General features: G+C 45.2%; 1 protein-coding gene across 2 annotated transcripts; it reads left to right on the top strand.

Annotated features, from left to right (window-relative positions):
- Positions 1-287: 287 nt before the first annotated feature.
- On the top strand, positions 288-21330 carry CBX7 (chromobox 7). 2 transcript variants are annotated; one of them, XM_077339469.1, is made up of 6 exons: positions 288-1261; positions 3483-3526; positions 8696-8761; positions 9546-9612; positions 10342-10687; positions 11425-21330. In XM_077339469.1, exons 1-6 carry the CDS (start codon positions 1193-1195, stop codon positions 11580-11582), a joined length of 750 nt encoding a protein of 249 aa, XP_077195584.1. In that variant the 5' UTR covers positions 288-1192; the 3' UTR covers positions 11583-21330. The 2 variants fall into 2 exon arrangements, with proteins under 2 accessions (XP_077195584.1, XP_077195585.1); XM_077339470.1 differs by lacking the exon at positions 8696-8761 and having other exon boundaries at positions 289-1261.
- The last annotated feature ends 6571 nt before the right edge of the window (positions 21331-27901 follow it).

The raw sequence follows: 27901 nt of genomic DNA on the forward strand, positions 1-27901 counted from the left end.
CAAACGCCGGCGCCCCGCCAGTGCGCGGAGAACCACCTGCGGCTGAGCGGACCTGCAGGGCCGCGCGCATTTCTCAATTAAAACCGGCGTAATGAGCCATTGAGCCAGGAAGGAAACAACTACAAGCGGCGGCCCAACAAAAATGACAGGGAGGCTGGACTTGGAGAGAGAACGGACCAATGGGGACATGGCAGGCGGCAGGGGCCCCGCCCCGGGCCCGGCATAAACAGCGCAAGGGGCCGGAGACGTCCAGCCCCCTCCCCCCATGGAGACACGTCCCCTTTGCAGCCGGGCGCTCCGGCACGGTCATGGCGCTTCGCCGCTGCGTTATTTCTACCCCTTCTGGTCCTCTGAGGTGCCCAGTGGAGGCAGCACCTGACGGCCGAGAACGGGGAAATGCAGAACGTGCAGGCTCGCCACTAGAGACGGGACGCGCGTCCCCTGATGAGTTTCTGCCTGCTATTCCGTCCCACCGGGAAAGCTTAGCGTTCACCAGTTCAGGGGGCCTGGAAGTCGCCTCCTTCGAAGCCCCGTAGCAGCAGGGGAGGGGCGGCCGGGAGGCCGCAGCCCGCCTGCCGTGGCCGGAGGGGAAGACAAGCCCTGGCCCGGGCGGCCTCCCCGCCCTCTCCTCTTCCGCGCTGCCAAGCCCTCCTCGTGCGCGGCCTGCCGGGGCCCTGCGCGCTTCCTCGCCCCCAAGGGCCGCTTCCCCCCAGCCGGGCCGCCCTGTATGCTGCGCCACGCGGGGACCGAGGGGGCCCCCCATGCTCCGCGCGCCGCTCGAACGGCCGGGCTCTTTTTTGATGACGCACTCCTTCCCCCCGGGCCCCGGCGAGGGCTTGCGGTCCGGGAGCCTCGCGCCGGGCAGGTTGCTGGTGGGCGGAGCTGGCCGACCAGGTTTCGGCGCGGCCCTCGTGCGCTCGGGGCCTGACAGGCGCTCGCGCGAAGGGGGCGGGGGCTCGCGCGCGCCTGGGAAAACGTTGCGCAGGTTCTAAAATGGAACGTTGGAGGCGGCGTGATTGAGCGCGCGAGGGGGCCGGGCGGGCGTGTGGACGGCAGCGGGAGTAAGTCCCCGCGCGCGTTGCGAGAACAGCAGCAGGAGCTTAAAAAAAAAAAAAAAGCGCCCAAGAGTCCGCGGCACGTCGACGGACCCCGCACGGAGCCTGGGAACAGCCGCCTCCTCACTTCTCCCTGTATGGAGCTTTCCGCTATCGGGGAGCAGGTGTTTGCGGTGGAGAGCATCCGGAAGAAGCGCGTAAGGAAGGTGGGTTCGGTTGGCGACCTCGCTCGCGGCTGCTCTCCCGGGCTACAAGCAGAGATGGGCCGGGGAGGGGGACGACCACCCCACCCCACCCCACCCCACCCCTGCACTTTCCCTGAGCCCTTCGCCCGGGGCCCCGAGCAGGAGTCCCATGGGCAGCACTGCGCCCTGCGGGGGGGAAGTCGGGAGGCGCTCGCTGCCCCTTCTCCATCCCCCCCCTGATGCTGCCAGAAGCCTCCCCTCCTCCTGGAGCCCCCAACCCCACGCCGTGGTGCGAGTAGGGGGCGTGGTGGGTCGTAGCATCTTCCCGCCGGCAGGGGGCGGCAGCGGCTCCCCTGTCAACCTCGAGCCCTTGCGGGCACGTGCAAGGTTGGCTGTCATGCTCCCAATGAGGCTGGCAAGGCGCAGATCGTCACTACGAGGCCACGTGGTGGGGATCAGGGCTGGGTGGGGGGGTCCAAATGTGGCATGACCTCCCCAGGCGAGATCCTTGAATTGCATCGATGTGGTGGTCTTGGGGCAGTCAAGATCACTGGCAAGCTGCCTCGACCTCTCGAAGTGGAAGTGATGCTCCAGAGGTTGCTGCTCATAAGGGGTAAGCGGAAGGAGTCAGGTGTGCCAGTCAAAATTGATGGACGTGGAACTCTAAAAGCTCCTGTCCCTCTGCTGGAACTCTTTCCCGCTTCCCGTGTTCCCGCTCCTTCAAGTCACCATAGTGCCGGTGGAAAAGAAAGATTTGGCTCCTGTGTAGCAGGGGTAGTCAACCTGTGGTCCTCCAGATGTCCATGGACTACAATTCCCATGAGCCCCTGCCACCAAATGCTGTCAGGGGCTCATGGGATTTGTAGTCCATGGACATCTGGAGGACCACAGGTTGACTACCCCTATATTAGAGGCTACTTGAGACCAGTGGAGGCACCAAGGGCATTACTGCGCTTTTGTTGGACCCTGGGAGAGCCATGTTTCCTTCCAGTGTCTAATGTTGGGGGTTTGCTGACCTTATTTAGGCCACCAGCTTGAGTGGCTTCATTTGCCTTTTGAGGCTTGGAGGGGCTGCATAATGATAATATAGAGGCCAGGGATCCATCGTTTGCGGTGGAAAACGTAACTGTCTCTTTGCAAAGGAGCTTGTACTGCAGCATGGACATTGGAAGAGGAACACTGAGCTTTCAGTCTGGTGACTCAGGTTTCCCTGCAATGTAAAATTCTATCGGCGGGGGGTGGGGGAGGGTGCAGTCCAACATTTATGACTGTCCCAAGATCCTCTGCACCATACAAGGCAACCTTTCCCTAATTTTAGAAATGTAAACCTTTCCATCCATGAAGAGATCACTCTTTAAAAATGCACTAGCTAATTATAATGGTTTAGCTGCCATAACATTTCATCTTAAGCAGTAACTACTGTTGACTTACAAGGATGCTGTTGACTGTTGTGTCCAGTCTCTCTTGGTTGTATCTGCACAGTCCTTTGCATTGCTTTGGAAGGTGCCATTGCAGAACCACATTGTAGTGTTGCCTCTTTCTAGTGTTAACAGCACACATTCCCTAATATTACTGGCTTGTTGGAAGTGAAGTGACCTTCTGGTCATGCTGTTGGAGGCTTTGGACTGCCAGTCTTAAGCTGACTAGGTGGGGAGGTGGGACCAGGTTGGCACTTCATATTCTGGCCCAGGGGAGGTATATATTTGCATTTCCCCTGGTAACCATCCACACTCCCTGGGCAGGTCTGACCGACATGCGCAAGAGCCATTCCTATAGCTCAGTCACTTGCTTAGAGACTTCATAGTCATGTTCTATGTAGCTAGTGGCTTTTATCAGATTCGCTCATGCTGTGAGAGCTCAACTTGTTTCTGGCTCCAAGGACTTGTGGAACATGGAGGAAAAGGAGAGCAGGAAATATTGAGCCAGCTTTTAAACAGAGAGGCTTTCTTAGAATAGTCCAAAGGATTACTCTTATTTCTGATCATTCCTTCTAGTCAGAGATGTGCATGCAGATAATTCCCTTGAGGGTATTTGCAGAAGGTTCTGGCGAGTCAATGAGCAGGTCTGCAGCCTGGATGTCGAGGCTTAGCTCATGGGGGGGGGGGAAGTCTCCACAAGGAAGTGCATGGGCTATGTGGTTGGCTTTGGGGGCACACCTACTGACCCAGCTGTTTCACCATCCTGCTCTAAGGTGCCGTCAGTCATTCATCTTGTTTTTCTTTCTTCCCTCTTCTTTCTGTAGGGTAAAGTGGAATACCTGGTGAAATGGAAAGGATGGCCTCCCAAGTAAGTTTTGGGGTATATTTGCAAGCACGTTTGTGGTGGATGATCTGTTCCATTTTCTGTTGGTCCCAGAGCTCAAAAGAACACTGTTTTATGTATCTCTTCCCTCCCTTCCTGGCCCAAAGGTTAACTGTGTTCAGCTAATACCCTCTGCTTGCCCAACTCTTCTCTTGAAGTACTTGTCCTCAAGGTGTTGTAGAAAAGTGATTAGTCGAGAAGCAGGAGGTTTTTTCCCTTCTGAAACTCCAGGCATTTAAATCTGAGTCTTTCCCCCTTAAAAAGTTTATCTGTCTAGACTAATCCCAGTGAATTTGATCTTGGCCCCTCTCAGCCTTTATCCAAATACATTGCGATTACTCTGGTAGCGTAGTTTTAGAACTACAACATCCTGTTGGTATATATTTAACTGTGGGGGAGGTTGTCTTCTGCTCTCCCTGCTCTGGCGGAGGCTCAGTCTCGCCCTGCCTCTTTCTTTTAAGAACAGAGGGGCTTAACTTGCATGCAGCATCACTGGGGCATCTGATATTGCTTAAACATCCACAAGATTGCAGCTGTGTGTTTATAGCTACTTAGCACCCTCCCTGGAGTCCGCTGTGTCTCATTAGGGAGCAGTGGTGCCCTGTCTCTGCAATGTATAACAGGGTAAAAGATTAATATAGCTATGAAGTCATTGCTACAGGTTTCTGCCTCTGTATAGAACGTGTCCCTGCTAATGCAGCCATATGGTTATCTGCATTCCTCTGTCCACATGCATTGCACTGTAGCTAGAGTGGCATGTTTGAATGCAGGGGTGGACTGAAAGGCCAGTTATTTTTGAATGCAGCCCTGGAACCGTAAGGAAATGTTCTGCAAGAGTAAAACAGTCAGTATTATTCTCAGCCTGCGTGCCAGAAATGTCTTCCTTCTGGACTGTACATTTCTATCCAATGTGTGTACATGCTTAGTAACTGATAGTGTCCAGCTCATCAGCTAAGCATTTCCTATGAGATGGTTTTCAGTTAAGGTTTGGTTTGACGGATTCATTTTGATCTCTTCTGTACTGTTGCTTCTTAGGCCTGGTATGCTGACTCACATTATTAGTTTCAGGAAGGGTATACTGTTCTAGTTTAAATGTAGCGGCAAGAGATATACTTTCCATCCATTTCTCTATTTTATCCCCCCTTTGGCCCTCACCCCTTGAGCTAATTTAAAAGCCTCTAAAATGACAGGTAAGACCTCTCACCTTCCTTCCTACTTTCGTAAGCATATCACAATAACACAGGACTTGTTCCTGAAGGCCGCTGCTTGTGTTGCTTAAGAATGCTTCCCTCTGGACCTCCGATTGCATTTCAGAAATGATTTACTGTGTAATGTTCTGTTTGTGTCCTGCCACTACATCCTCTGTCCAGACCCTTGAAAAGGCACACTGTAGCTTATCATGCTACCCTTAGATTTAGACCCATTTCTTAGTTTGCTTTTTTCAGTTTTGGTTTCTCTTGTCTGAGGTGTGTGCGCTCACTGTGCTGGATTTTCTTCCCACCTGTTTTGCTTTCTTCACTCAAGGTAGGAAGGCAGAAGGTCCCTGGCTGGAGAGCAACTTGGCCTCTGCTTTTCTTTCTTTCCTCCCCACCAACCCTTCTGGGTGCCTTTCCAAAAAAATCTTCCTGCAGGCCCCACCCAGCAGCGTTAGAAGCCAGGGATTTGAAGGGTTATGGCTCTGAGTCAGCTGCTAGCTTGTTTACAACTTGGGTTTGAAGTCAGAGAGGGAGGGGGAAGGAGGGAGGAGACCACGTGACCCGTATTTTCCAGAATGCGTGGTCTGCAGTTCTGCTGCAGTCTGGCCTCTGTGTTTGCGTGTGGCGTATGTGTATCTGCGTGTGGCGACAGCGGCACTGTTTTTCTATATGCAGTGTTTTCTCACTGCAGTCAAGCAAGAAGCTGAACTGCAGAGGAATGGGCAACACCCATAGGACAGGGGAGTTTTTTTTTTTTAAATCTAATAAATTCCCTATCCTTCCCCCTCACACACACACACACACACTTCCTCCAAGAGAATCTTTCACTCTCCCTTTCATTCACTGCCCAAAACAGATGCCAAAATCCACTGCAGCAGGAAGGTAGAAAGAAAACCACCATTTGCTCGATTCTTGTTTTTTGCTTGAGTAACTATTGCTACAGGAGGCTGGAATGCAAAGGAGGGAGGGAGCATGCCAGCAAGAGGGCAGAGGCGAGGGGCAGTGGAAGCTGCAGAAGAATTAATAACAGTGAGGCTGTAGCTATTTATAATGTTCTTCTGAGAGTGGGCTATGAAGGACAGCTTCTTTTCAGTCACTAATATTATTTGCAGTGCAGTCATAAGCAGAGCCGTTCCCTTCCCAGCCACTGACTTCAGGGCTTGAGTTTGCACTAAAACTATCAAGCCTAATATCCACTAAGCCTCAGGGCAGGTAAAAAAAATGCATTCATTCTCAAGGCAAGGCATGGGAAGGAAATTCCCATTTTGTAGATGGAACATTGAGGCTTTGAGAGGGGAATGTGCCTCAGGCTGCCCAGTGAGTCCAGTGCTGTGTGGGTGGTACTTGAACCAAGATCGACAGGCTCAAACAAGATCAAGTCAATAGCCATGTTGGTCTGAAGGAGCAAAACAAAATACAAGTCCAACTCAAGACCCGAGCTTTCGCGTGTGTGTACACTTCCTCAGACAATGGAACAGGGATCATAGGAATACAGATATAAGGAGAAAGTAAATTAGTAGCAAATTTAAGGTGACCAGATTGTCCCACTTTTGGAGGGACATCTGGGGGTACCTGGCAAATTGTACTTATGTTGAAAGTAAAAAAATATATTACAACACTATTTTTGCATTCTATGCATTCTATGAAACTTTTTGTTGCTCCATATAGACCAAATTTTTAATCAAGAACACCCCCCCCCCCGGTCAATTGTGTCCCACTTTACCAATGTTAAAGTCTGGTCACCTTAAGCAAATTAGTAAACAGCATCATAACATCCTAAATATGCAGTATGGTAATTCCTTGCTAGAAAAGTAAATCAGTTCTTTGGGTTCAGTTGTTCACAAAATCTTGGGGGGAATAAAACTGTTAAGGTTAGTGATTCATAGCAGACACTTTCCCAGTTGTGAAAAGAAGTAATTAAAAGAGACTTTTTGCTAGCCCCATCGATCTCCACCCAAGCACGGAGGCGTTCCCATGTGGCAAACCATACTGAGTTTGTTATTCTGTCCCCAGGCTCAAACAAAAGTGTGTCAGTTTCAAAACATTATAAGCTAACACCCTTATAAGTCCTGGTTTAGTATTTTTGCTGCAGAAGTAATCTGTTTTGTTTTTAGGATTTGATTTTTTCCCCACCTAAAGAATGGACAGTATCTGTGCATGTATCCCATTCTGAGAATACTCCTTCTAAAAATGCATATAGTTAACAACGGAGCCTGTAAATATCTACACAGACTTTTCCCTCCTGAGGAAGGGCTGTATAATTGCTGTGTGTTTACATTTGAGCACAGCATGCCCAGCTTACCAAAGCTGCTTTCCAGAGATGGTCTTTGCCCCGTTTCTAATTCTCTGCTAATTCATTTTCAGAATTTCTTAGTAATTCCCTTTTTACATACTTTCTTGTACCCAGTGCCTGTATTACTGTGCATTGAAAGAACTATGTATATTTAATACTATCGAAAAAAGTATCTTGCAGAAATCCTTCTTAGTTGTGATAATTAACAGTACAGTCCTATGCACAATTCTATTTATTTATTTATTATTTTATTTATTTATTTACCACTTTCCCCAAAGGCTCAGGGCGGTTTACATCAAACAGGAACAATACAAAGAATTCAGTTTATAATAATACAGTAATAACAATAACAACATTATGGAACAATAGAAAATTGGGGAGAACAATAAGAACACTTACTGATGGTCCAGTGGGGTGGGCGAGTCTGCAGTGATAATTGTAAGAGGGAGGCTGGGGGGGGGGAATGGGAAGTGGTGGTTCTGGTCAAAGCCCTCAGAATTCAGTGACTCAAGTATCTCTGTACATTATTGCATCTTTGATGCGTTTGAATTCACTTCACATACAATTGCATTCTCCTCGCCATAACTCAGTTTGCTGATCACCCCCCCCTCTATTTTTCCTGTGAACATCAGATACAAGGTTGTATTTCTAATAAGACCTTTTATAGGTCTTCAAATGCAATAATAAACATTCAGACTCTGTTAGTGTTCTTTCTAAAACTCTGCCAACAAATTCCTAATTTGTAGGTTCTGAAGATACATGGAAAGCTGTTTCTCCCTCTCGTAATTAAATGTCAAAATCCTATTTTCGGCAAATAGATCATAGGTTCATCTTACAGAGCCTTCTGTTCAGAATCGGAAGAGCCCGTCTCTTGATGAGGAATCCCAGCTATGCTTTGTAGAAACATCTTAGAGGGGCCAAAGATGAGTGATTTCGGTCATTTATGCTGCATGCACCCTGTCATAATCACACGTGTACCAAAAAAGCTTACATGATTGACAGTGTGGTGACCTGCAGGAGGCTACAAATGGTAGCAATAATCTCTTGCTATTCTCTGTATGGCATTTATTTTGGGGCTGTTTGCACAGTAAAAAAGCAGATTTGCATGTGAAAAACAACATACTCTCTTTGTTTTCACACAAACCATGTGTGAATTGTAGGAGGAGTCAGTTTGGAAGAGGTGAAGGCCAGGAATAGAATGGTAGGTTGGATGTTGTTCAGGGAGGATAAGAACGTCTGCCTATTTCTAATGATGACATTTTAATCCTATTCTTCCTCCAAGGAGCGTGTGGTGATGTGTATTGTTTCCTTCTGCCCCCTTCCATTTTATCCTTGCCATGACCCTGGGAGGTAGGCTAGGCTTTGAAACAGTGACCGGCCCAAGGTTACCCAATGAGGTTCATGGCTGAGCAGGGATTTGAACCTGAGTCTCCCCAATTCTAGTGTGCCATGCTAGCTGCAGTCCCAAGTTGGTTTTTGATGGACCCGCTGGTTGTGTTTGTGTATTATTTTGGGACCAGGGCATAAGGGCAAAAATTAACAATGCAGACTGGCTTGTGCTCTTCAACTGAGGTGGGAGTAGGTGCCTGAATTGTGGCAATGCCAGCGGAGGCCCGCTTGACCGGAAATTATTTATGATAGATTTCTTTTAATGTTCTCTGTTAGATACAGCACGTGGGAGCCAGAGGATCACATTCTTGACCCTCGCCTGGTGATGGCTTATGAAGAGAAGTAAGAGTGTTTCCTCTTTTTCTCTTTTGGGAAAGGTTAAAATATCTTGCATCCGTCCAGCAGGTGTAGTTGGGCTGCCTTTGGCACACAGACCTCTCCCCTGCCTCGCCAAGGGCTGAATGACTTGTGATGCTAATTATTGTATAGAGCAGGCTCTTGGTTACCTTGAGGCCCTTGCACTACAGATTAACTATCTGGGAGTTTAGGCTAGCTTGTCCCCAGGATGCACTGACTTGCACATGACAGGCATAATGATCCCATTCCCAGCTGCTTGGGAATGTTAAGGCTCAAGTGATGTGCTACTGAGGAGGAGTACAGGCATGGCTAACTCATACCTTCCCACTAATACGTAGTTGGGAAAATGTTGGCCATGAAGCCTTGGTAGTGCTCTACCTCCGCTTCTGTTTTTTGGCTGCCATTTGTGGGACTGTGAGAAAACATTAAGGTGGCACTGCTGTGTCATGCTTTCTTCCCAGTTACACATCCTAGGGCGATACAGTGTGTGGGCGGGGAGGCTGATGTGGATTGTTGGTACTGTGTTTTCTCATAAGATTTGGTTTCATCCTAAAATACCGGGATTTTTGCTTCTTGTAATGACTGTGAGCATTCACAGGGTATGGTATTAATTTGTCTGTTAAGGACCTCTTGAGCTCTACAGGAATTGTTAGGAAGGTATCCTTCCTGTATAGTAGGTTTTACTACCTGCTCTTGTGTCCGAAAGGCCTTGTGAGTATACAGTGCTGTGTTAACAAATGAAATCTCTAGATGCCATCTGTATTTGCAGGGAAGAACGAGAGCGTGCCTCCAGTTGCAGGAAGAGAGGCCCCAAACCGAAGCGCCTTTTGCTGCAGGTAACTATTGTTTGATGTCCTTTCCCATGCCTCACAGTGGCTCTCATGCCACTCGTTGGAAGACAGCTTTAAGAACAGCAGTGTATTTCTCTCTAGAACTAAATTCTGTCTTGGTGGGCCCTTTGAGGCTAGAGCTTTGACTTCCTTTTCCTATATTGGCATATGCTAAGACCAGCACTTACCTGCTTGTGTCAATTCTCCATTAAGGGCTTTGCTTCTATGGTAATAATCCTTAAACTAATTTTTCATCCTGAGCTGTAAATCCCACTGAACAAGTCCTTACATCAGGGTGAGCAAATTATTGTCCAAGGCTTATATCTGGCCAAAGGAAGCTGTCATCCTGTCCTTCGGATACTTTACAGTATGTTGGAAGTGCAGCATCCAATAATGGGCTGACCTCAGCATCCAGTAATGGACTGATACTCCTGCAACTTCTTAAATGCCTCAAGGGCACCTGAACGGCTGCTGAGGAGGCCATTTCTGGGTTTCCACTCATTTTGAGGGCTCAGAGTTGGATGTTGGCTCTTCCTGTTTCCCATGATGGAAACAGAAGTATGACTGTTCTACTCAGAGCCCTCAAAAGTGGGTGGAAATCTAGCTGTGGCCCTCAGGATGAACAGATTCCTCACCCCTTCCTTGAAAGAGGCTGACAGGAGTCACTGCAGGTGTTTGTATGTGCCCAGGTACATGTCAGACTTTCTAAGCTTTTTTCCCCCTCCCTGTTTGCAGAGGCTGTATAGTATGGACTTGAGGAGTGCACACAAAGGGAAAGAGAAACTCTGCTTTTCTCTGTCACGGAGGTTTGGGGGAGCAGGAAACAACTTGACAGGGACCAAAGGAGGGCAGACAGAGCTGTCTGAGAAGAGTGGGGGAGGAGGGGTGCTGCCTTTCCCTCTTCGGAAGCAGAACAAGAACCAGAAGTACTTGCGCCTCTCACGGAAGAAGTTCAACCGCATGTCAAGCCTGGAGAACCGGAATCGCCGCCGGGAGTTCTTCCTTAAGGAACCGATAGCACTAGAGGACCGGCAGACCCCCAGTGACTGGGACGAGGCCACACAACCTGCCAGCAAAGAAGGTAAGGCTGGGCCGCTTAGCCAACTGTATCCTGTTAACATGTAAAGAGGGAAAAGTTGTGACATCGCTAAAGAACCAGACACTGCTCTCTACACCAAGCTGGCAAAATATTTGAGAGCCAGCCTGGTGTAGTGGTTAGGAGTGAAGACTTCTAATCTGATTAGCCAGGTTTAATTCCGCACTCCCCCACATGCAGCCAGCTGGGTGACCTTGGGCTCACTACAGCACTGATAGAGCTGTTCTGACCGAGCAGTGATATCAGGGCTCTCTCAGCCTCACCCACCTCACAGGATGTCTGTTGTGGGGAAAGGAAAAGGAAGGCGACTGTAAGCCGCTTTGAGTCTCCTTCTGGTAGAGAAAAGCAGCATATAAGAACCAATTCTTCTTTGTTGTCTTCTTCAAGAGGTCGGCCTAGTAGGCAGCTGTAGTGCATATTATGCACCTGTAACTCCTTGGATCATGACTGCTATATTTATGTCCATCCATGTGGTGGACTTTCTGAAGTGGCATTCATTGTTACAGATCATGCAGGGTCAGTACAGCCTTCCATCCTCTTCAGCTCTCTTCCCTTGTTGTCTTCCCTGTCCATCCCTGCCTTGGTGTTGAATGTACTGAATTAGGAGTGGTTGGTCTCCTGTGTCCCATGAGCAGGGAAAGAAGTCTCAGCGTAGTCCTTGGCATCCTTGTTTTTTCCCTCCGCTCTCACATGTTGTTGTCTGTCTTCTTCCTCTCCCACAGTGGGCTCAGATACGGCAGAAGGCTCTCTTTCCTGGAGCCCAGCCCTGCCCCCAAATGAAGTGACAGTGACGGACATCACAGCAAACTCCATTACCGTGACTTTCAGAGAAGCACAAATGGCAGAGGGCTTCTTCCGAGATCGGAGCATCCAGTTCTGAAACGCCATTTTTATTTTGTGGTTTTCTCTTTTTCCGTGTTTGGGGATCTCCCCACACCCCATGTTTCTAATCAGATTTCCCCCCTCCTCATGGCAGGTGATTTAAGTATATTCTGTAACAAAATCCGAAAATTTTCCTTCACAGATGTTTACAGAGGATTTTGATTTTGACTGTTGATGCCTCACTGACTTAATTTCCCCCCTGCTCTTCTTTCAAGTACGCAAAAACCACAACAAAAAAAGGCAGTGTGGGGGTGCCTGTATGTGTTTCCCCCCCTCATTTGTTACTATAGGTATAGATATATATATATATAGAAAGAATATATAGATATATTACTTGTCTGTTACTACTTTGTGCATTTTGGAAACTGAAGCTCTTTTCACTGGCAAAGTTGTTTATTTGCAGTGCTCTATAGAAGAATGTCCACACCTTATACCAATAATGGCGAACTGAAAATTGAAATGAGAAGTTGCGAGCCCAGAAATAGGAAAGAGGCCAGATACCCCTGTGTTCTTCCATGTTTTCCTTTGTAAAACTACTTCCCTCGTCCGTTCCCTTCCCGGAGAGATCTGCGGACCCTTCTGCTCCGGGCAAGTGGCCCTTGCTCGATGCTTCCTCCCTTATCAGTACTGTACTCAGCATGGCCTACAGGTGTCCACAGTGCTTCCGCAAGTGCTGCAGTTTGGAAGATGATGCATAGATGCCCCTGGTCCGCTAGTGTGTGCCCTTTGTGGGAACACCTACGTGGGTACTTTCCCCACTCATGGCTTCCTTTAAACCGGAATGCAAAAAGCCGTATCGCACCTGCTAGGTGTACCTGCGTTGCTGCTACTTGTCCTGTGTGCAGACCAACTTTTTTCAAACTACTCGTAGGAAATCATGGCTTCCTGGAAGAGTAACAGTTTGTTAGCCAGTGCTTACCACTGCCTGTTTGCCCCTTGCAGTGCACAAGCTAGTGAGTTTGTTCTGGATTGTCCTAGTGCTTGTACTTGCTTGCCGTGGTTCTATGGTGAGTCTTGACAGGACGGGCTTTTGACCTTGCCTGAGTTTATAGTGTGCCAGTTGCCACAACCAGGAATGGTACCTGATTACTAGATGTGGAATGGGTTCTCTGTGAGCACAATGCTTGTGGAGGTGGTCCATTTAGTAATGTTTACTGATATGTGGGATGGTGGAGGAGCCCCAAAGCATTGTGGCCTGTGGGCATTGGATGTGCATTAGAAAATTGTATAGTGCATGCCTGAAAACCAACACATGATCCTAAAGGAAAGGAGATATAATTTCCACCAGTCAGCTAGTGGCGTAATGATATCTAAATGCTGCGCCACTAGTGTTAGCAGTTACTGAATGGTGGCCTTACATATCTTTCACCTGTTATCTTTGGATTCATAAAGTTGTTCAGCGAGTGTAATTTTACATGTGTAAATAACTGGAAGATTGTTGTGCTTAGGCTGCTGCTGCTTCAGCCAGTCAGGCTTGAACATATCTTCCTGTTATTGTGATAGTGTTAAGGTGTGCACACAACTGAAAAGGTCTTGGCAATCAGGAATCTCTCCTTTAAAAAAAAAAAACAAGCTCTGGATGAATAAGAAACAGCACATATTTGAGCTTCTGAGAATGTTGCTGTTGGATTTCATTTGTACAGGGAGTTCTTTATTCATGAAATTTGTTTCATATATATTTGAGTCACAGCTTTTCTTAGGGGATGAGACTGGGGAGGTAGGATTGAAAGATTTCTTGTGGGGGCAGAAGAGCATAAACATGAACCATGGGCTGGAATGGACACTGGCCAATTCATCCTGCTTGGTAGAGTAAGGACACCGAAATATTGACAGTACTAGAATGTGATTCAGAGAAACTTGTGAATTTCTGCCTTGAAGGGACCTTTGAAGGAATATGCTTTCATTGATGGTATTCTGCTGGTGGTTATTCATAAGCCTTGGCTACTCCTAATTTCATACCAAGTGATGTTGTCTTTTTTTGGTGAAGGTCCTAAAATCTTTGCCAGGGAGAAGCTGCTTGTGGTTCCACGGAGCCTTGTGATGCACGTCAATGCCTTGAGACTTGTGCTGGACTTTGGATGATTTTTAAATAGTTGTATCCTCAAGCTGTATAGTTATGTTCCAGTGTATTTCTGCTTTTTAAGTTGACTTAAACCAGGGGTAGTCAAACTGTGGCCCTCCAGATGTCCATGGACTACAATTCCCAGGAGCCCCCTGCCAGCATTCGCTGGCAGGGGGCTCCTGGGAATTGTAGTCCATGGACATCTGGAGGGCCGCAGTTTGACTACCCTTGACTTAAACAATCAAAAACTTCAGAAAATGTATCTTCTTCTGGAAATTGCAGACAAGAATTTAGGAACAAGGGCTGTAATCCTAACCATATGTACTTGGGGGCAAATCCTATTGAAATGAATGGGATTGGCTTCTAAGTAAAAATGATTAGGAGTGAAGTAGGAAGCCAATGGAGCATTTGATGCTGGGATGCACCTCTGACTTGTTCCACTTGTTTAACTGACCTCTGCCTTCTTGCCAACAAAAACTAAACTCCCCCACTCCAAGTGTATGTTTACTGAAACTCTGTTCTTCTGGAGCTTTCCAAAATGGAATGTAACATTATGTGGAGATTATAAATCTAACCTGTTTGCAGTCTTTTTTTTTCCTTGCAAAATTTGGCTGCAGATCCATTTAAACAGTCCAGCATTGAATACAGCAGATTTGGAGACTGCATATGGCTCTCAGAGAGCAACAGTCCTGCTGTGGATTGTCTCCTGTCCTGGTGCTCTGAAAGGGAGAACCGCCAAGTCCTAAGATGCAAATCCTGATATTTGCAGCTCTTTGTGCTAAAAGTGGTTTGTTCTATTGTGGGATGGGTGGGGAAGAAGAGGCTGCAGAACAGCAGGATGTCCTGGTTGCCTGGATTCCTCACTTGTAGATGTTCTGTGTCTTGCACGAAGCTAGCGCCGTGAGAAGGTGGCCAGGTGTTAAGCTCCTTTAAGGAAGGAAACCGGAATTGTTCTTCAGTGGTTTGGGATACATTCTTTGTGGGCAGAAGGTCCTGGGTTCTGTTATCTGAAAGTTCCAGTGAAAAGATCTGGGGGAGCAAGTTTTGGGGGAGCCCTTTCTGTGCATGACATCTTGGGGAGTGGCAGCCAGTCAAAGGAGAGCATGCTTTGTGAGATGGATTAATGGTCTGACCCAAATAAACGCAGCTTTACGTGTTCAAGTCCGCCCAGTATAGGTACAAGGACAGGCTTTCAGAAGGTAGAATAGAGACACATAGCAGACTTTAAAATTTAAAAAGCACCATTTGGATTGTCTCATTAGGTTCTGGACCCCCCCCCCCCAAAAATGCTAGAGTCGTAAAATTAATTGTGTTTCATTGGCTAGTGTTTTTTCCTACTCTGCAGACATCAGAGTGTTCTTCTTTAAGCTTTTGTGGGATCATTCGCTTCGGTTATGGGTATGTGTAACACATCAGGCCACTTCTCTGGAATGAATAAATGGCCTCACTTTCAAAATGTCAGATTCCTTTTCAAGGGCAAAACACTTGTGAAAGATTCTGCAGCTGCTTCTTCTGGAGGAGATAGTAGGGGACAATGCTGGAAATGCTTCTCTGGATCACAGTAGTTCCTGCTGTTAAAAGCGTAGGTTACAGGGGCCATCTGAGAAGTTGGCAATGAATCAGAAGCCAGTTCAGTGGGAAGAGTATGATTGACGAAGACCTCATGCCACAACCGCAGAGTATGATGCTCCAAATGTTGTAAATCCCCCCCTCACCTTCATTATAAATGTTTCTGGGGCAAAGAAATCTCACTGTGGCTAAGATTTCTAATATATTCCATTTTAGAAAGGGAATAGACTTGGTTTTCCTAGATCTTTCTACCTGACACACAGCAGTGAACATGTGAAAATCAACACGCTTTATTTTGTCACCTGATTTCAGATGTGGTTTTATGTCTTCTAAAGTCCATAGTAGAATTTACAGTAAAAGTTTTCTGGCCAGCTTCCCATGGAATCGTGGGAGCAAGTAGTTTAATGACCATCCTGAGAATTCTGTGATCTTGCAGTGCTACTGATAAAGCTGCTCAGCTCTGGTGGGTACGTGTGAACTCATTCTATCCCCAGACTTCTTTTCCAGAATAAATTTTCTGTGTCTTCATAGCGAAAACCCTGGCAGTTAACAAAGTCGAAACTGCTCGTCTCTCTCTCTTTTTTTTAGTTTTAAACTTTCAAAATAGTTTTTGTTACTAAGCTCTGTCCTTATTTGAAACTTTCCAGCTATATTTTTTTCCTATGCATCACTACAGGGCTGACACCTCCTACCAAGTGATTAGAACCGTACAAATGTCTGTGAGGAATAAGAATGAATAAGAGGAAGCAATGTGGGTAGGAAGAGTGGCACATCACAGTTTGCCTTGCTTGAAATTAGGGCTGTGATGCACACGTGGCACTGAGTCCTGCTGAAATGTAAACCAACCAACCAACCAAAAATCTTCCTTCCAGCAGAACACCTAAGAATGGGTATGAGTGTTTTGTTTTTGTTTTTAAAGTGTGAAATGTCCTCTTCCTAAGAGCTTTTACAATACAGGTCTGTGTTCCTGCAGGTGTGTCTTCTTAGTAAAAATACGTGTTGTATAGAACCTCTTTTCCTCTACTTTAAAATGTTGGTGAATTATGCTGAAAGGTAGGGTGCAGTTAGAGTTCAATACTGAAGGAGATTCCAGCACTCATCTTCACCCTTGATGGGGCTAATCCAGGGAACGTTAGAACTCAACCCTGATCACAATGCTATTGTCAAAACAGTATGAATAGAAGAGCAGACCCATCGGCTAATACCTTGTGCCTATCAGCACATATATACAACAGTGGAAGACTGTAATAATATCCAGTTAAATGGAGTAGTTACCACCACTGATATGGTTGATGTATGCAGTAGGATTTATGTAGTAACATGCAGTTATTCAGAGGTAGGCTGGGGAACTGCAGAGTGTGAATAGGTCCAAGAAAGCACTTTCCCCAGCAATGCAACAATGCTACATTTTAAAATATTTATTTTACTAAGGTGAATAGTATGTGGTCTTCTGCCAAGGTTTGAGATTCTCAGGTGGACCATGAGCCTTTTTTTTTGTTTTACTTTTTGCTGCTGCTTTCTAGAAGGACCACCTGCTAATGGCCATGCATGAAGAAGCAAAGGTAGCAAAGGGGCCATGCCCCTTGCCTGTTCGCATGGACACTAGAAGGATGGCAAAGCAAGAGGCATTTGTGGTGGAGAAGGTTCCCATTAACACAGGCAGGTTCACATTAGGGGTGTCAGCAGCCTGGAGAAATATATGTCCTACTCCAAGCTTAGTGGGAGGTTATCAGCCTCCCTGCCATCAAAAACTTCACCTGTCCATTTTCATAAATGCTCACAATATTTTTTTTCCTCTGGGTTGTTGGCAAAATGAGCAGACACAGCTGTCTTGTCTTGTCTCTGTTTTCTGGGGCCCAGCCACAGCTGCTGCCATCACTTAGTGTGCACCTGGTGGAGCTGTCTTCCCCACCAGTGAAGTCACAACCACCTCATCCTGCCATGTGGCTCTGTGACAGGATTTCCTGTGACATACTTGCCATTTGATGGCCTCCATGCGGCTGCCTGGTGATTAAAGGTGAATCCTGTGTTTGGAAAGGTTGGAGACCACTGCCCTAGAAGACTGCTTCTGTGTTTCTTGCTTCCTTGGTTCAGGTACTTATACCTGTAGCGACTGCACAAAGTTTGTGCCTAGTGGCACCTTTAAGGCCAAGAAAGTTTTGCACGAACATTAACGCTTATCTCTTGAGAAAACGTTGTTCTTAAAGGACATTGTTCTGCTGCTGCAGACCAACACGGCTACCCACCTGAATCTTTTAATAACTGTATGATGGCAGCTCAACATATGCAGCTGCTCGCCTCACTGTATCTTGGCACTGGGAGAAGTAGTGCCTGTTGGAGTTTCACAGGGCTATTAAATTGCCAGAAAAAGGACAGCAGCCCTAGGGGTGGCATCTTCAATGTGTCACCTTGCAGGAGGCTTGAAAGCCGCTGCCGTTGTAATTTCCACCCCCTGCTTAGTGTGCGTATATAGAGTTCTTGATTTGCCACTGTTCTGCCCTGATTGTTTTTAATGGCCCTCGCCTTTTTCAGTTAATGTTACCATAGCAATGTTTTAATTATGAGAAGAACCCCTATGCTGGCCATTTCCCCCATGTGTTTTCTAGGAATCTGTTCTAAATAGAAGTGTTTATGCTTAACTTAGGAATGGAAGAATGAATAAACTGTATTTTAAAGTACCGTGAAAGTTTCTGGAACGAGCCTTGTGGTGACTCCAGGAGAAAGTACAAATGTTAGTTGATAGCAATCACTTTACTGGGGCACTTTAGAGAATTTTGATAACCCTACAGTAGTAAGCTCCAGGTTTAGGAGCAAACGTGTGTGTGAGTGCTTAACTGGGGGTTGCCTTTGGATTTGCTGCTAATGTTTTCTTAAGTTACAAGTAAAGTTTTAGATTAGTTGACATCACACGAAGCAAAGACTTTATTGGGATTTTTTTAATTTTAAAAAAAAACCCAATTACTGTTAGCCAATATGCATTGCTAAGGGAAGACTGCATGGTCAGGAGGCACTAAGGTCAGTGAGCGAGTAAACCTGTTTAGTCTTTTTAAGTTGTTTCAGTTCTTTAAAATATAGCGTGTTCCACATGCAGCGAACATATCCTGACAGCAGTAGAGTGGTCAAAGGGTAGAGGTATTTCTGACCAAACCTCTGCTCTCGTATTAGTGTGCCTGTATATGATTAGTAAATTTGTCCAGCATAAAATTAAACAGTTGAACAAGCTTTGATCACATGGAAAGTGCCCTTTGGTCATGGGATAGGATTTGGGAAGAAGATTCTTCCTGACTCTAAACTGCTACAGGATTGAATTAATCTCTTTCCATTTCTAATCATTCCCTTGTTACACTTTCAGAGGTGGGTTGCATTGTTTTCGGATGTCGTTATGCAGGTAATATTTCAGGCTTTCAGAGCTGCAGCTCCCAAGCACAACTGTACTTATGATATTATGCTGAAGTGATTAGTTCAAACCCAGTGTTCTCCAAAATAACTAAGTAATGTTTGCAAAAATGTTGAGCAGTTCTTTCTGTGACTTTTGTGTTGGCTCAGTAACAGTTGGCTTTGCCAAGGAGCTGGGCATCTCTTGGCATAAAATAGGTGTACATAAGGAGAGGAAATGCACGCATGTTATTGCATGACTTTAATGGACTTGGAAGGGTAAAACAGCTTATGGTTGCACTGTGAGCGTACGAATGCTGTATGTGTATAGCATTCTTTAGTAACTTGTATCAGAGAGAATTTGGGATTATTAAATGCTTTATGAATGCTCTTAGAAGAAGCACTGGCTTTAAGCTTTACGGAGCAGAACAATGAACAAGTACAGGGGGAAAATAATAAAAAGGGACAGGGGAATCTTTCTCTTGTATAATATGCAGCCCAGTCCTATGTGTGTTCACTCAGAAATAAGTCCCCCTGTGTTCAGTGGGACTTACTCCTAGGTAAAGATCCATAGGATTGCAGCCTTGAAGGTGCCATGTGGAGCAGTGTAGGTTGGAAGAATTTCCTGCATACGCTCTGGAGTATGCTCCAAGCACGTTATCTCAATGTGAGTCTTGGTCCATAGGAAAGAGCCCGCTCTCTTTTGAAGAGCTGGCTTTCCTATTTTTCATTACCTGGTCATGTTAACACTTCAGGAATGCATCTGCCTTCACCCAAAACGAATGGTGGATCAAAAAATAGGTATCGAACGATAGTCCCTCTTAGAAGTAGCAGGATGATAAGGTGGCAACAGCGTCCATAAAGAGACAAGATGGAAGCTTTCTTCCCTTGGAAAAGGCTGCCCTTCTCTTTCTCCTGTGATGTCTGAAAGTGTAGGAACACAGCACAAGTTCTCCGAGACAGAAAATGGTCCAGAAACAAAATGATCACCAGAATCGGAATCTGGACTCTTGCTTGCAAGAAGACAAACGTTACTTGCCTACCTAGAAATTTCCTATAGAAAAGGGGAGAAAATGTAACTTCCTAAATGTTGTGATTGCTGGTTTGGGGAAGTAACAGGTGGGCCAGGGGAATGGAACCAGCATTCTTGGGGAAGGAGGAGGGCAATGTAGAGGTGGCATCAAAGCTCATAGAACTTAAAAATACCATCTACCTGAGGGTGGGTTTTTTCTTTTTTTTTAATATTAACCTTGTTTGGGCCAAAGCACTTCTAAGGCTACGTTGACACTGTTAGAGAATGGTGGAACACAAAAAGTGACGGTGCAGCTCCAACCCATCACCACCGCTGTGCCAGTGATTGCACGTGCCTGTGGTCCTGGTGGTGTAGGCTGGCTTTGCATTTGGCTAGCCACCTCTTGCATATTTGCACTAATCCACACCTGGTTTAAAATGTATGGATACAAATATCAGATGCTTTTTTTCTCTCTCTCTTTAGCAACAGCCACTGGGCAAGACAGCGGGGTAGCTGTTTCAGGCTACAGTTTGCTCTGTCACTCTTCTTTTTCCCGGTGTGCACTTAGCCTTTTACTTTTAGGCTAGCTGCACAATGGGTTTGCCATTGAGAAGAAATAGAGCAGACTTCTTTTCTAGAATTGAATGCTATTCTCAAGTCCTCTTCCTGAAAGCCACGGTATTTGGATAATGCCATAGGTTTCGAGAAGAGAATGGTAGTCAATGCCAGAAAAGAAGCCTGCTCTCCTCCTCCTCAGCAGCAAGCTCATTGCATTAGCAATAACTTGTTTCTGATACAAATCCCTCTGGCCTTGGTCAAGGTACAACGTCAAGCATCTTTTCCATAGATACACATTGCATCTTTTCAGAATGCCCCCTTTTCCCTAGTCAAATTGCACTTTAATACCATTTTAGGGATGTGGGGCTAAGATGCTCTTGGGTCAGATGGAAAAAGTGCATCAGGTGTTTCTTAAGGACTGTTGTATTCTTTGACTGCTAAAGGGGGGAGTGGGCTGTTCTATAAGTAGGGAAATACCATGATATTCAGGATTTAGTAAAAAAATCAAAATGGGGCATTATAATTGTTTTGTGAAGAAGACTTATTTAGTGCCAAGTATCTACCGCTGAGGGAGCTGAACTGTGGTCTTCCCTCCTTTCCTGTTTGCACTGCTTGTTTGGTGAAGACTCCAGTCTGAATTAACTGTTTGATTTTGGGTTATTGTTTTCTTTGGGAGTGGAATTGGGCCGAATCCTTGTGATGAGTGGAAGAAAGAAACGTATTTGGGGTGTTGCTTTTTAATTTTTCTTCTTATTGGCATGATCTCTGAGTTGGTATCTTCTGGGCATGGTTGTCCAAGTTGTCTTTGCACATGAATGCTTCCTTTGCACAGAATGAGCTTCTAGGATTTTTTTTTCTTTTTCTTTTTTTGTACAGACTTACTGAATGTATTTGGGGAGGGGGAGGGTGTGAAGGAGCAAAGAGATTCCAAACAAAATGTCAAAAAAAAAGTTTTAATGCCTTTTTGTGAGTGAGTGTCTGCTGCAAACAGAGATCGTGATGCAAATGAGTGGGCCAGAGCGAGTTCTAATTGACGCAATGTGCAGCTTTATTTTTGTACTGATCATGGTTTCAGAGACTGTACAGCATCTATTTATGTAGATGATTTATGTGGTCAATGTCGCAAAACAAGATTATAAAAATATTAAATGAGAACTGACATTTAACTAATGTCCGGCTTCCTGTCTTTATTTTGACCCTCTTTGTTCTCTGCTGGCCCTCCTTTCTAAAAGCAGCTAATTGTTGCCCCTGTGTGTGTGTACTCATTCAATATCTTGAGAAATAATATTGTACAGTATAATGCGCTGCTTAGGGTGTTTGGGGTTGGAGGCGAAAGTCTTATGTTTTTAATCCCTCCTTGGCTGTGAAACCCACTGTCTTGCAGCAGAATCTGCCTCTAGGTGTAAACATGAGGACAAAATATTTCTCTAAGTTCTTTGGGAAGGTATGTATGGGGGAGGGGGTGATTAAACTTTTTCAGAATGCCAGGTTTTACAGTTCTTCAGGAGAGGTGGTGGGTTTTGAAAGGTGGGTGTGTTTGTTTAAGCTGCTTAGGCAAGGGGTACAAGTAACCTGTTTCACTTTAGGTAGTAGAGAACTCCCCCCATCAACAAAGAGTTGGCTATGCCAGCAGTAGAGCACCCACTGAAGTCCTCTGAGTATTAGGGCACCATCTCTTTGATTAAATTGCTGGCATTATGGAGAAAAATTTTATCTACCTATGGCATTGAATTTGATACAAGCACACCTTTATATCGATTTCTTGGTATTTCCAGTGTAGGCTGGAAATCAACAGCCAATGACTTTATTCTGCATTGTTTGTGTGGCGTTGTTAGAATCTTGAAAGGTGTTCACTTGTTCTCTTCTGAGCACTTGCTGGAAGACGATACATGAGTGAATTGGTTGTAAGTAAGGTTCTTGATACCTCTTTGATAATTCCCACTTTGGGGCTCTATATGAGTGGAAAGGTAGCACAGAAATGTTTTAGGTACATAAATATATCCAGGTGAGCAAAGGATAAAGCTTTTCAGATTCCCTGATGTTTTGTTAGTATTAAAACAACTGCTTCTGGTGTAGGGGGGCAGGGGTGGTGTTTGAACTGGAACTGTGGGATTGGGAGGGAAGATGACATCATTTCCACACTCTAACAATTGGTCCCAGTTCAGTGGGGTGGATAGTCACACAGTCTTCACCTCTCTTTTCTTTCATACTTTGTGTATAGCTCTTGTAGAATCACAGTGGCATATCTTCAAAGCTGCTTTGGGGAGACTAGTTGCACAATCCTAAAAAACATTGAATAGACCCAAGCAGGACAATGAGGTACAAATTCATTCGCAGTTCCTGCAGCCACACAACAAATCTGGAACTCAGGAGCGGGCTGAAAAACAATGTGAAGATCATATTAGAAATTCAGTTTGTATATTGTTTTGTTTTGTATTGTGGATGCCATTAAAGGTTTTTGTATTGTATTGTATATATTAGAAATCCCATTGAGTGCATGCAAGCCCCAAAATGACAGAAATCGCTCCTTGGATTGTGACCCCGATCTCCATAGCTGCCAAACTAAATGGAAGAGTTTGGCAAAAGAAGAAATCCAATAGATGTTTAAAGAAAATGAGTCCTAAGCTAATATCAATGATATCAAGCAGAAGCTTTCCTAATCAGCTGTTTCTTTCCAGTTTATGCTGGAATAAGTTCTGTTTGTTTCTAAGGTGCTAACAGTCTCTTTATTTTGCTGCTACAGACTACCCATCTGGAATTATCATAATGGATGTTAAGTGGTTGAGGTCACAGGCTAGCTATCTGGACTCCTCTTATCTCAGCCTAATGTAACTTGTGCAGAGCACCATGGAAAATTCAAATGGCCATAATGTGCCCAATGCAATATTAAACAAGCAGATTTCTAAATATAGCTGGTGTTCAGGAGACACATAGCTTCAATGGAAATTAACATGAAGGATTCACCAGCCTCAAAAGTCTCTGAACTCCTGCTGGCAGAATCCGAGTGGGTAGCACCAGGGCCTCTTCTGTTGTGGCACCCATGCTTTGGAGCTTGCTTGCCTTCTTTTAGTCTTTGAGATGGCAAGCAAAAACATGTTCATTTTCTTAAACCTTTTTGTGGGTTGCCTTGTTTTAGAATGTAATAGATGCTCCTTCTCCCTGGGTTCTCTGATAGAGGTTATTTGTATTTCCTTGCTAGCAAACAGTTCTAACGACTTTCTCTGGGGGAGGAAGGGGGTTGAAACTCTACTTCTGGCTTTATCATGGTCTGTTTTTCCTATTTTGTCATCTTTTGCAATTTTTTTTTGCTTGGGTTTAAGTGTTTAATATTCTACTTAAAAATATGACAGTGCAATACATCTGCCATCTGCCCTCTTGTATATGCTTACTCAGGATGCAAATATTTTTAATTCAGATTTAACGGAGGTGATCTGATACTAGTTGTGTTATCAGTAGGATACTCTTAGATCTGCTGTATTAACTGCTGTATTAATTGACACATTCAACATTGGAATGAAGAGGTGGAGTATGAGAAATGCACTGTTTTTATAGCGAAGATATCTGCAGTATCAGCCTACTGGAACAAGACAGGTAGTCTGCCAAAAAGTGCTGCAGAAGTTATGAAGCAGTCAAATAAGTAATACCAGACCTAAAATGATCTTGAGCAGCTCGTCAAGTTGCTTTGTGGGCAATTAACCTTCCTTGTATTATTAGGAACTGGATTTCTCTCTCATCTACCAATTTTGCTGTCGATTTCCAGATGCTCCCAAACAGGCCTGTCACTCCAAGTTTCTGTTTCCAAAGTGGCCAGCCAGATGTGTCTGGGAGCTTGCACAAAGGTGATGGCTTTTTCCAAGTGATACACACACTATCACCACACCTGTCGTTCTGAAGCACGTAGTCTAAGTGCTGTTCGGCTATAGCTAATAGACCTGTCCTCCATGAGTTTCTCTAATTCTCCTTAAAAATTATCTAAGCTAGTGGCAATATCTAATAGAGTTTGTTGCTGAATCCACTTTAAAAATGGTATTATCTTTTGAAACTCACATGGATTGTTCCTTGAACACAAATCAATTCATACTCAAGGAATTGTGTCCCCAGACCAAAGTAGGAAATAGGAAATACATACACAGGTAATGTGTCTATAGTCTCACCATACAGATCAGTATATATTCTCTGTATTGTTATGGTAGTTTTTCTTCCTCTCATTTCAGATTCGGCTTTTACTTCCTTTCCACTTGAAGAATGTGCAATAAGAACATAAGAGCCTCTAGATCAGGCCAACAGTCCATCTAATCCAGCGCCCTGTCTCACACGGTGGCCAACCAACTCCTTTGGAGGGCCGGTCACAAGGCATAGAGGCCTCGGACTTCCCCTGGTGTTGCCTCCTGGCTCTGGGATTCAGAGGATCAGTGCCTCTGAACGTGGACGTTCCCCTCAGTCACTATGGTGACTTCTTCCTCTTCTTCCTCATTTCTCGGAATGACTCCCAAGGATATTTTTCATGTATATGTATCTTAAAACCAAGATCTTAATACAACTCAGATTGTTTCAGTTCACACAGATTAAATTAATTCAAAAGAAATTCGTCTAAACACCTGGAAGAAGTTCCTGACAGTTAAGCGTTTTCTCAGTGGAACAGGCTTCTTCAGCAGGTGGTGGGTTCTTTGAAATTTCTTTTAACATCTTTGGACATTTTTAAACAGAGGCTGGATAGCCATCTGAAAGAGGTTGATTCTGTGAAGGCTCAAAGGGGTGGCAGGTTACAGTGGATGAGCAATAGGGTTGTGAGTGTCCTGCATAGTGCAAGGGGTTGGACTAGATGACCCAGGGGTACATCCCAACTCTATGATTCTATGAGATTATATGAAATGGTTAAAAAATAATAGAAGACAAAAAGGCATTGAGAAATTTACCTCTGCCAATCCACTTTTATCTAGGTCTTCCTTTAATCTTGCCAATGCTCCTCATTTTTGTGTGCACCATCTGTTATATCCCACATAGCTCATATGGGACATTATGAATGTTATGCACACCAGTGAGGACCATTGGCAAGATTCATGTGGGACAGAAAAAAACTTGCTTTTCTAGAGAAAAGGAATCACTTGGTAATTCTGATATGGTTACATTTCCAGGCAATGTATAGACCAAATATCCTTAATGAAAATATGGAGACCAAAAGTTAGGAATTCCTTCTCTAGCAGCAATAGCTATGATGTTCATTGTTTGGTTATTAGTATAACAAAGTATATTTAAAAGAACATGTACTAATGTACTAATGATATCTAAATGAAGAGACAGTCTTCCTATAGGGACCTAAGCTGCCTTTTCCAACAGATTTGCTGGACAGAATTAAATAATTGTCTCTGAATCCCCTGGCAGGAAAAATAATCTAGCATGGAGATAATATAATGTGGCTGATGCACAGCTTCAGCAGTATCTAATAAGAAACTTCATTTTCTCAGGGCAATTAGTGTCTGATCTGGGGATATGTAATAATGGAAGCAAACTACACAGGACAATACTAGCAGGAGGTCAAGATCGACATCAAGGAAAAGTGAAAAGGTGAAAAAGAGTGGTGTCCCTGACAATAGTTAATATATGAAATCCGCCCCTCCAACCTGGCTTCAAACCGTGTGTTACAGGGAGCTGTGTTTCCTTGGTAAAGGCTACATGTAGACTTTGCTTAAAAGACTAAACACATTTGGTTGTCATTAATACTTTCCAGATGCCCCAAGAAAGTCCTGTTAAACACTTCCTTGGGGAAAACTAAATGTGCTTTGCCCTCCGTTTGCTTTTTATAGGCTCCTTGTGGTGGTAATTTCTAGTGTGTGTGTGAAATGCTGTCAAGCTGACTTACAGCAACCCTATGAATTAATGTCCTCCAAAATGTCTTGTGAACAGCCTCGCTCAGGTCTTGCAAACGGAGGGAAGTCAATCCATCTCATGTTGGGTCTTCCTCTTTTTCCTGCTGATTTCAATTTTTCCTAGCATTATTGTCTTTTCCAGTGAGTCTTGCCTTCTCATATGATCAAATTATAATAGCCTCAGTTTAGCAATTTTGGCTTTTAGGAAGAATTCAGGTTTGTTTTGATGTAGAACCCACTAACTTGCCCTTCTGACAGTCTGCATTATCCACCAAACTCTCTTCCAACATCACATTTAAATAAACTTTCTTCCAATTTTCACACCCCTACATAGTAATTGGAATATTAAGTCATGAATTATCCCTTCAGATTGTACTTAGTGAATGTACATGATCAGTATATTTTTGTCATCTATAAAATCCCCAAGGTCCCCTGTGTAAGCCTCCATGATTTGTGAACCTCCAAAACAGGTTTTTCACCTAAGGCTGTGGTTCTCAACCTGGGGGTCGAACAACCCTTTTGCAGGAGTCGTTGCAGGGCAAGCAGCTTGGCAGGGGGGGGGGCCTCATTCACACAACAGTCTTGCAGAGTAGAGCTAGATAGAGGTTTCATCTGTCTGGAGCAGCGGAAAAGAGCGAGATTGGCATGGTGGGACAGGAGGCAAACTGAACTTAGAAACCCTGGGGGAAAAAAACAATTTATATACAATCATGATAATGAAACTTCATGCCATTGGTCAGTTTTGGTTTAATCTCTGTGAAAGAGCACTTGCATAATTTTATGGTTGGGGGTCACCACAACATGAGGAACTATATTAAAGGGTCGCAGCACTAGGAAAGTTTAGAACCACTGATCTAAGGAGAGGTTAAAAGCCAAGAGCTGGCTTCTCAGAAACTGATGAAGAAAACAGGCCAAACTTGTAAACCAATCCTCAAAATTTAGTTCCATTTAATTTCCGTTCTTTGACATCCATGATGGTTGTCTGATCTGCTGCAGCTGGCTTGTTTTTGTTTGTTCTGCACCATCCTGAACATTTCCCCAGCTCTGTCCTTCCCCTTTGAGGCTGCCCAAAAGACTGAATAGGAATCAGGTGAGAGATGTGTCTGACCTCCTTGCACAGGGTAAACAGGAGACTGCTGTAAGGCGACAAATTCTGACCAGACCGGGGTTTGGAGGCTTCTGCCGGCCTATGCCTTAACGTTGCTTAAAGGTCTGGGAGGTTTGCGAAGTTTCTCTTTCCTGAGCAAGCTAGTAAACGACGCTATACAGCTTAGGCCAGACCTCTTTCAAGAAAGCCTCACAACGTGGACAGGCCTGGCAAGGCCGCCATCCCAATCGCCCCCAGGAGCAGAAGGAAAATGTTATTTCTGGATCCGCAGAGTTGGACTGGACAGGATCCGTTTTTCCAAAAAGAGCCATTGCACCGATTGCGTCATGCATCCTGAAAGCTGCCTAAGAGCCCAGCTTTGTAATGCAATTTAGTATGACTATTTTTTTTTGGAAACGAAAACACAAAACAGCCCCCTTCCCGCGACCCCACACTTTATGGGCCGCTCCGCCTGTCTCGGCGCAGGAGAAGGAACGTGATGAGAGAGGCGGAGAAGCATAAGGCAGAGAGAGATGCCTATAATTGGGCAAGCGGGGGAGGGGGAATAGCGGGAAGCGTTTCCAGGAGAAAGGGGAGGGGGCGCTACGCCCGCCGGAGTCCGCCGTGTACTTTCCAGTCCTCGCGCGCCGCACGTCCAACCAACCTCCTCTGGCGCCTCAACGCGCGCGCGGCCCCTTTAAGATGCCGCGCCTGCGCCTTGCTGACTTCCCAGAAGGGTGGCGGGGGGAGCGAAGAGGAAAACCTTGGCAACGGCATTTGAAAGGGG

Source organism: Paroedura picta, chromosome 5, assembly GCF_049243985.1.
Source record: "Paroedura picta isolate Pp20150507F chromosome 5, Ppicta_v3.0, whole genome shotgun sequence".
Classification (NCBI taxonomy): Eukaryota; Metazoa; Chordata; class Lepidosauria; order Squamata; family Gekkonidae; genus Paroedura; species Paroedura picta.

Bases quoted from the DNA above. Each gene is read 5' to 3' on its own strand.
- CBX7 (XM_077339469.1), top strand. From the start codon at position 1,193: ATGGAGCTTTCCGCTATCGGGGAGCAGGTGTTTGCGGTGGAGAGCATC. The intron at 8,762-9,545 runs GTAAGAGTGTTT...CTGTATTTGCAG, and splicing joins GTGATGGCTTATGAAGAGAA to GGAAGAACGAGAGCGTGCCT. The intron at 9,613-10,341 runs GTAACTATTGTT...CCCTGTTTGCAG, and splicing joins CGAAGCGCCTTTTGCTGCAG to AGGCTGTATAGTATGGACTT.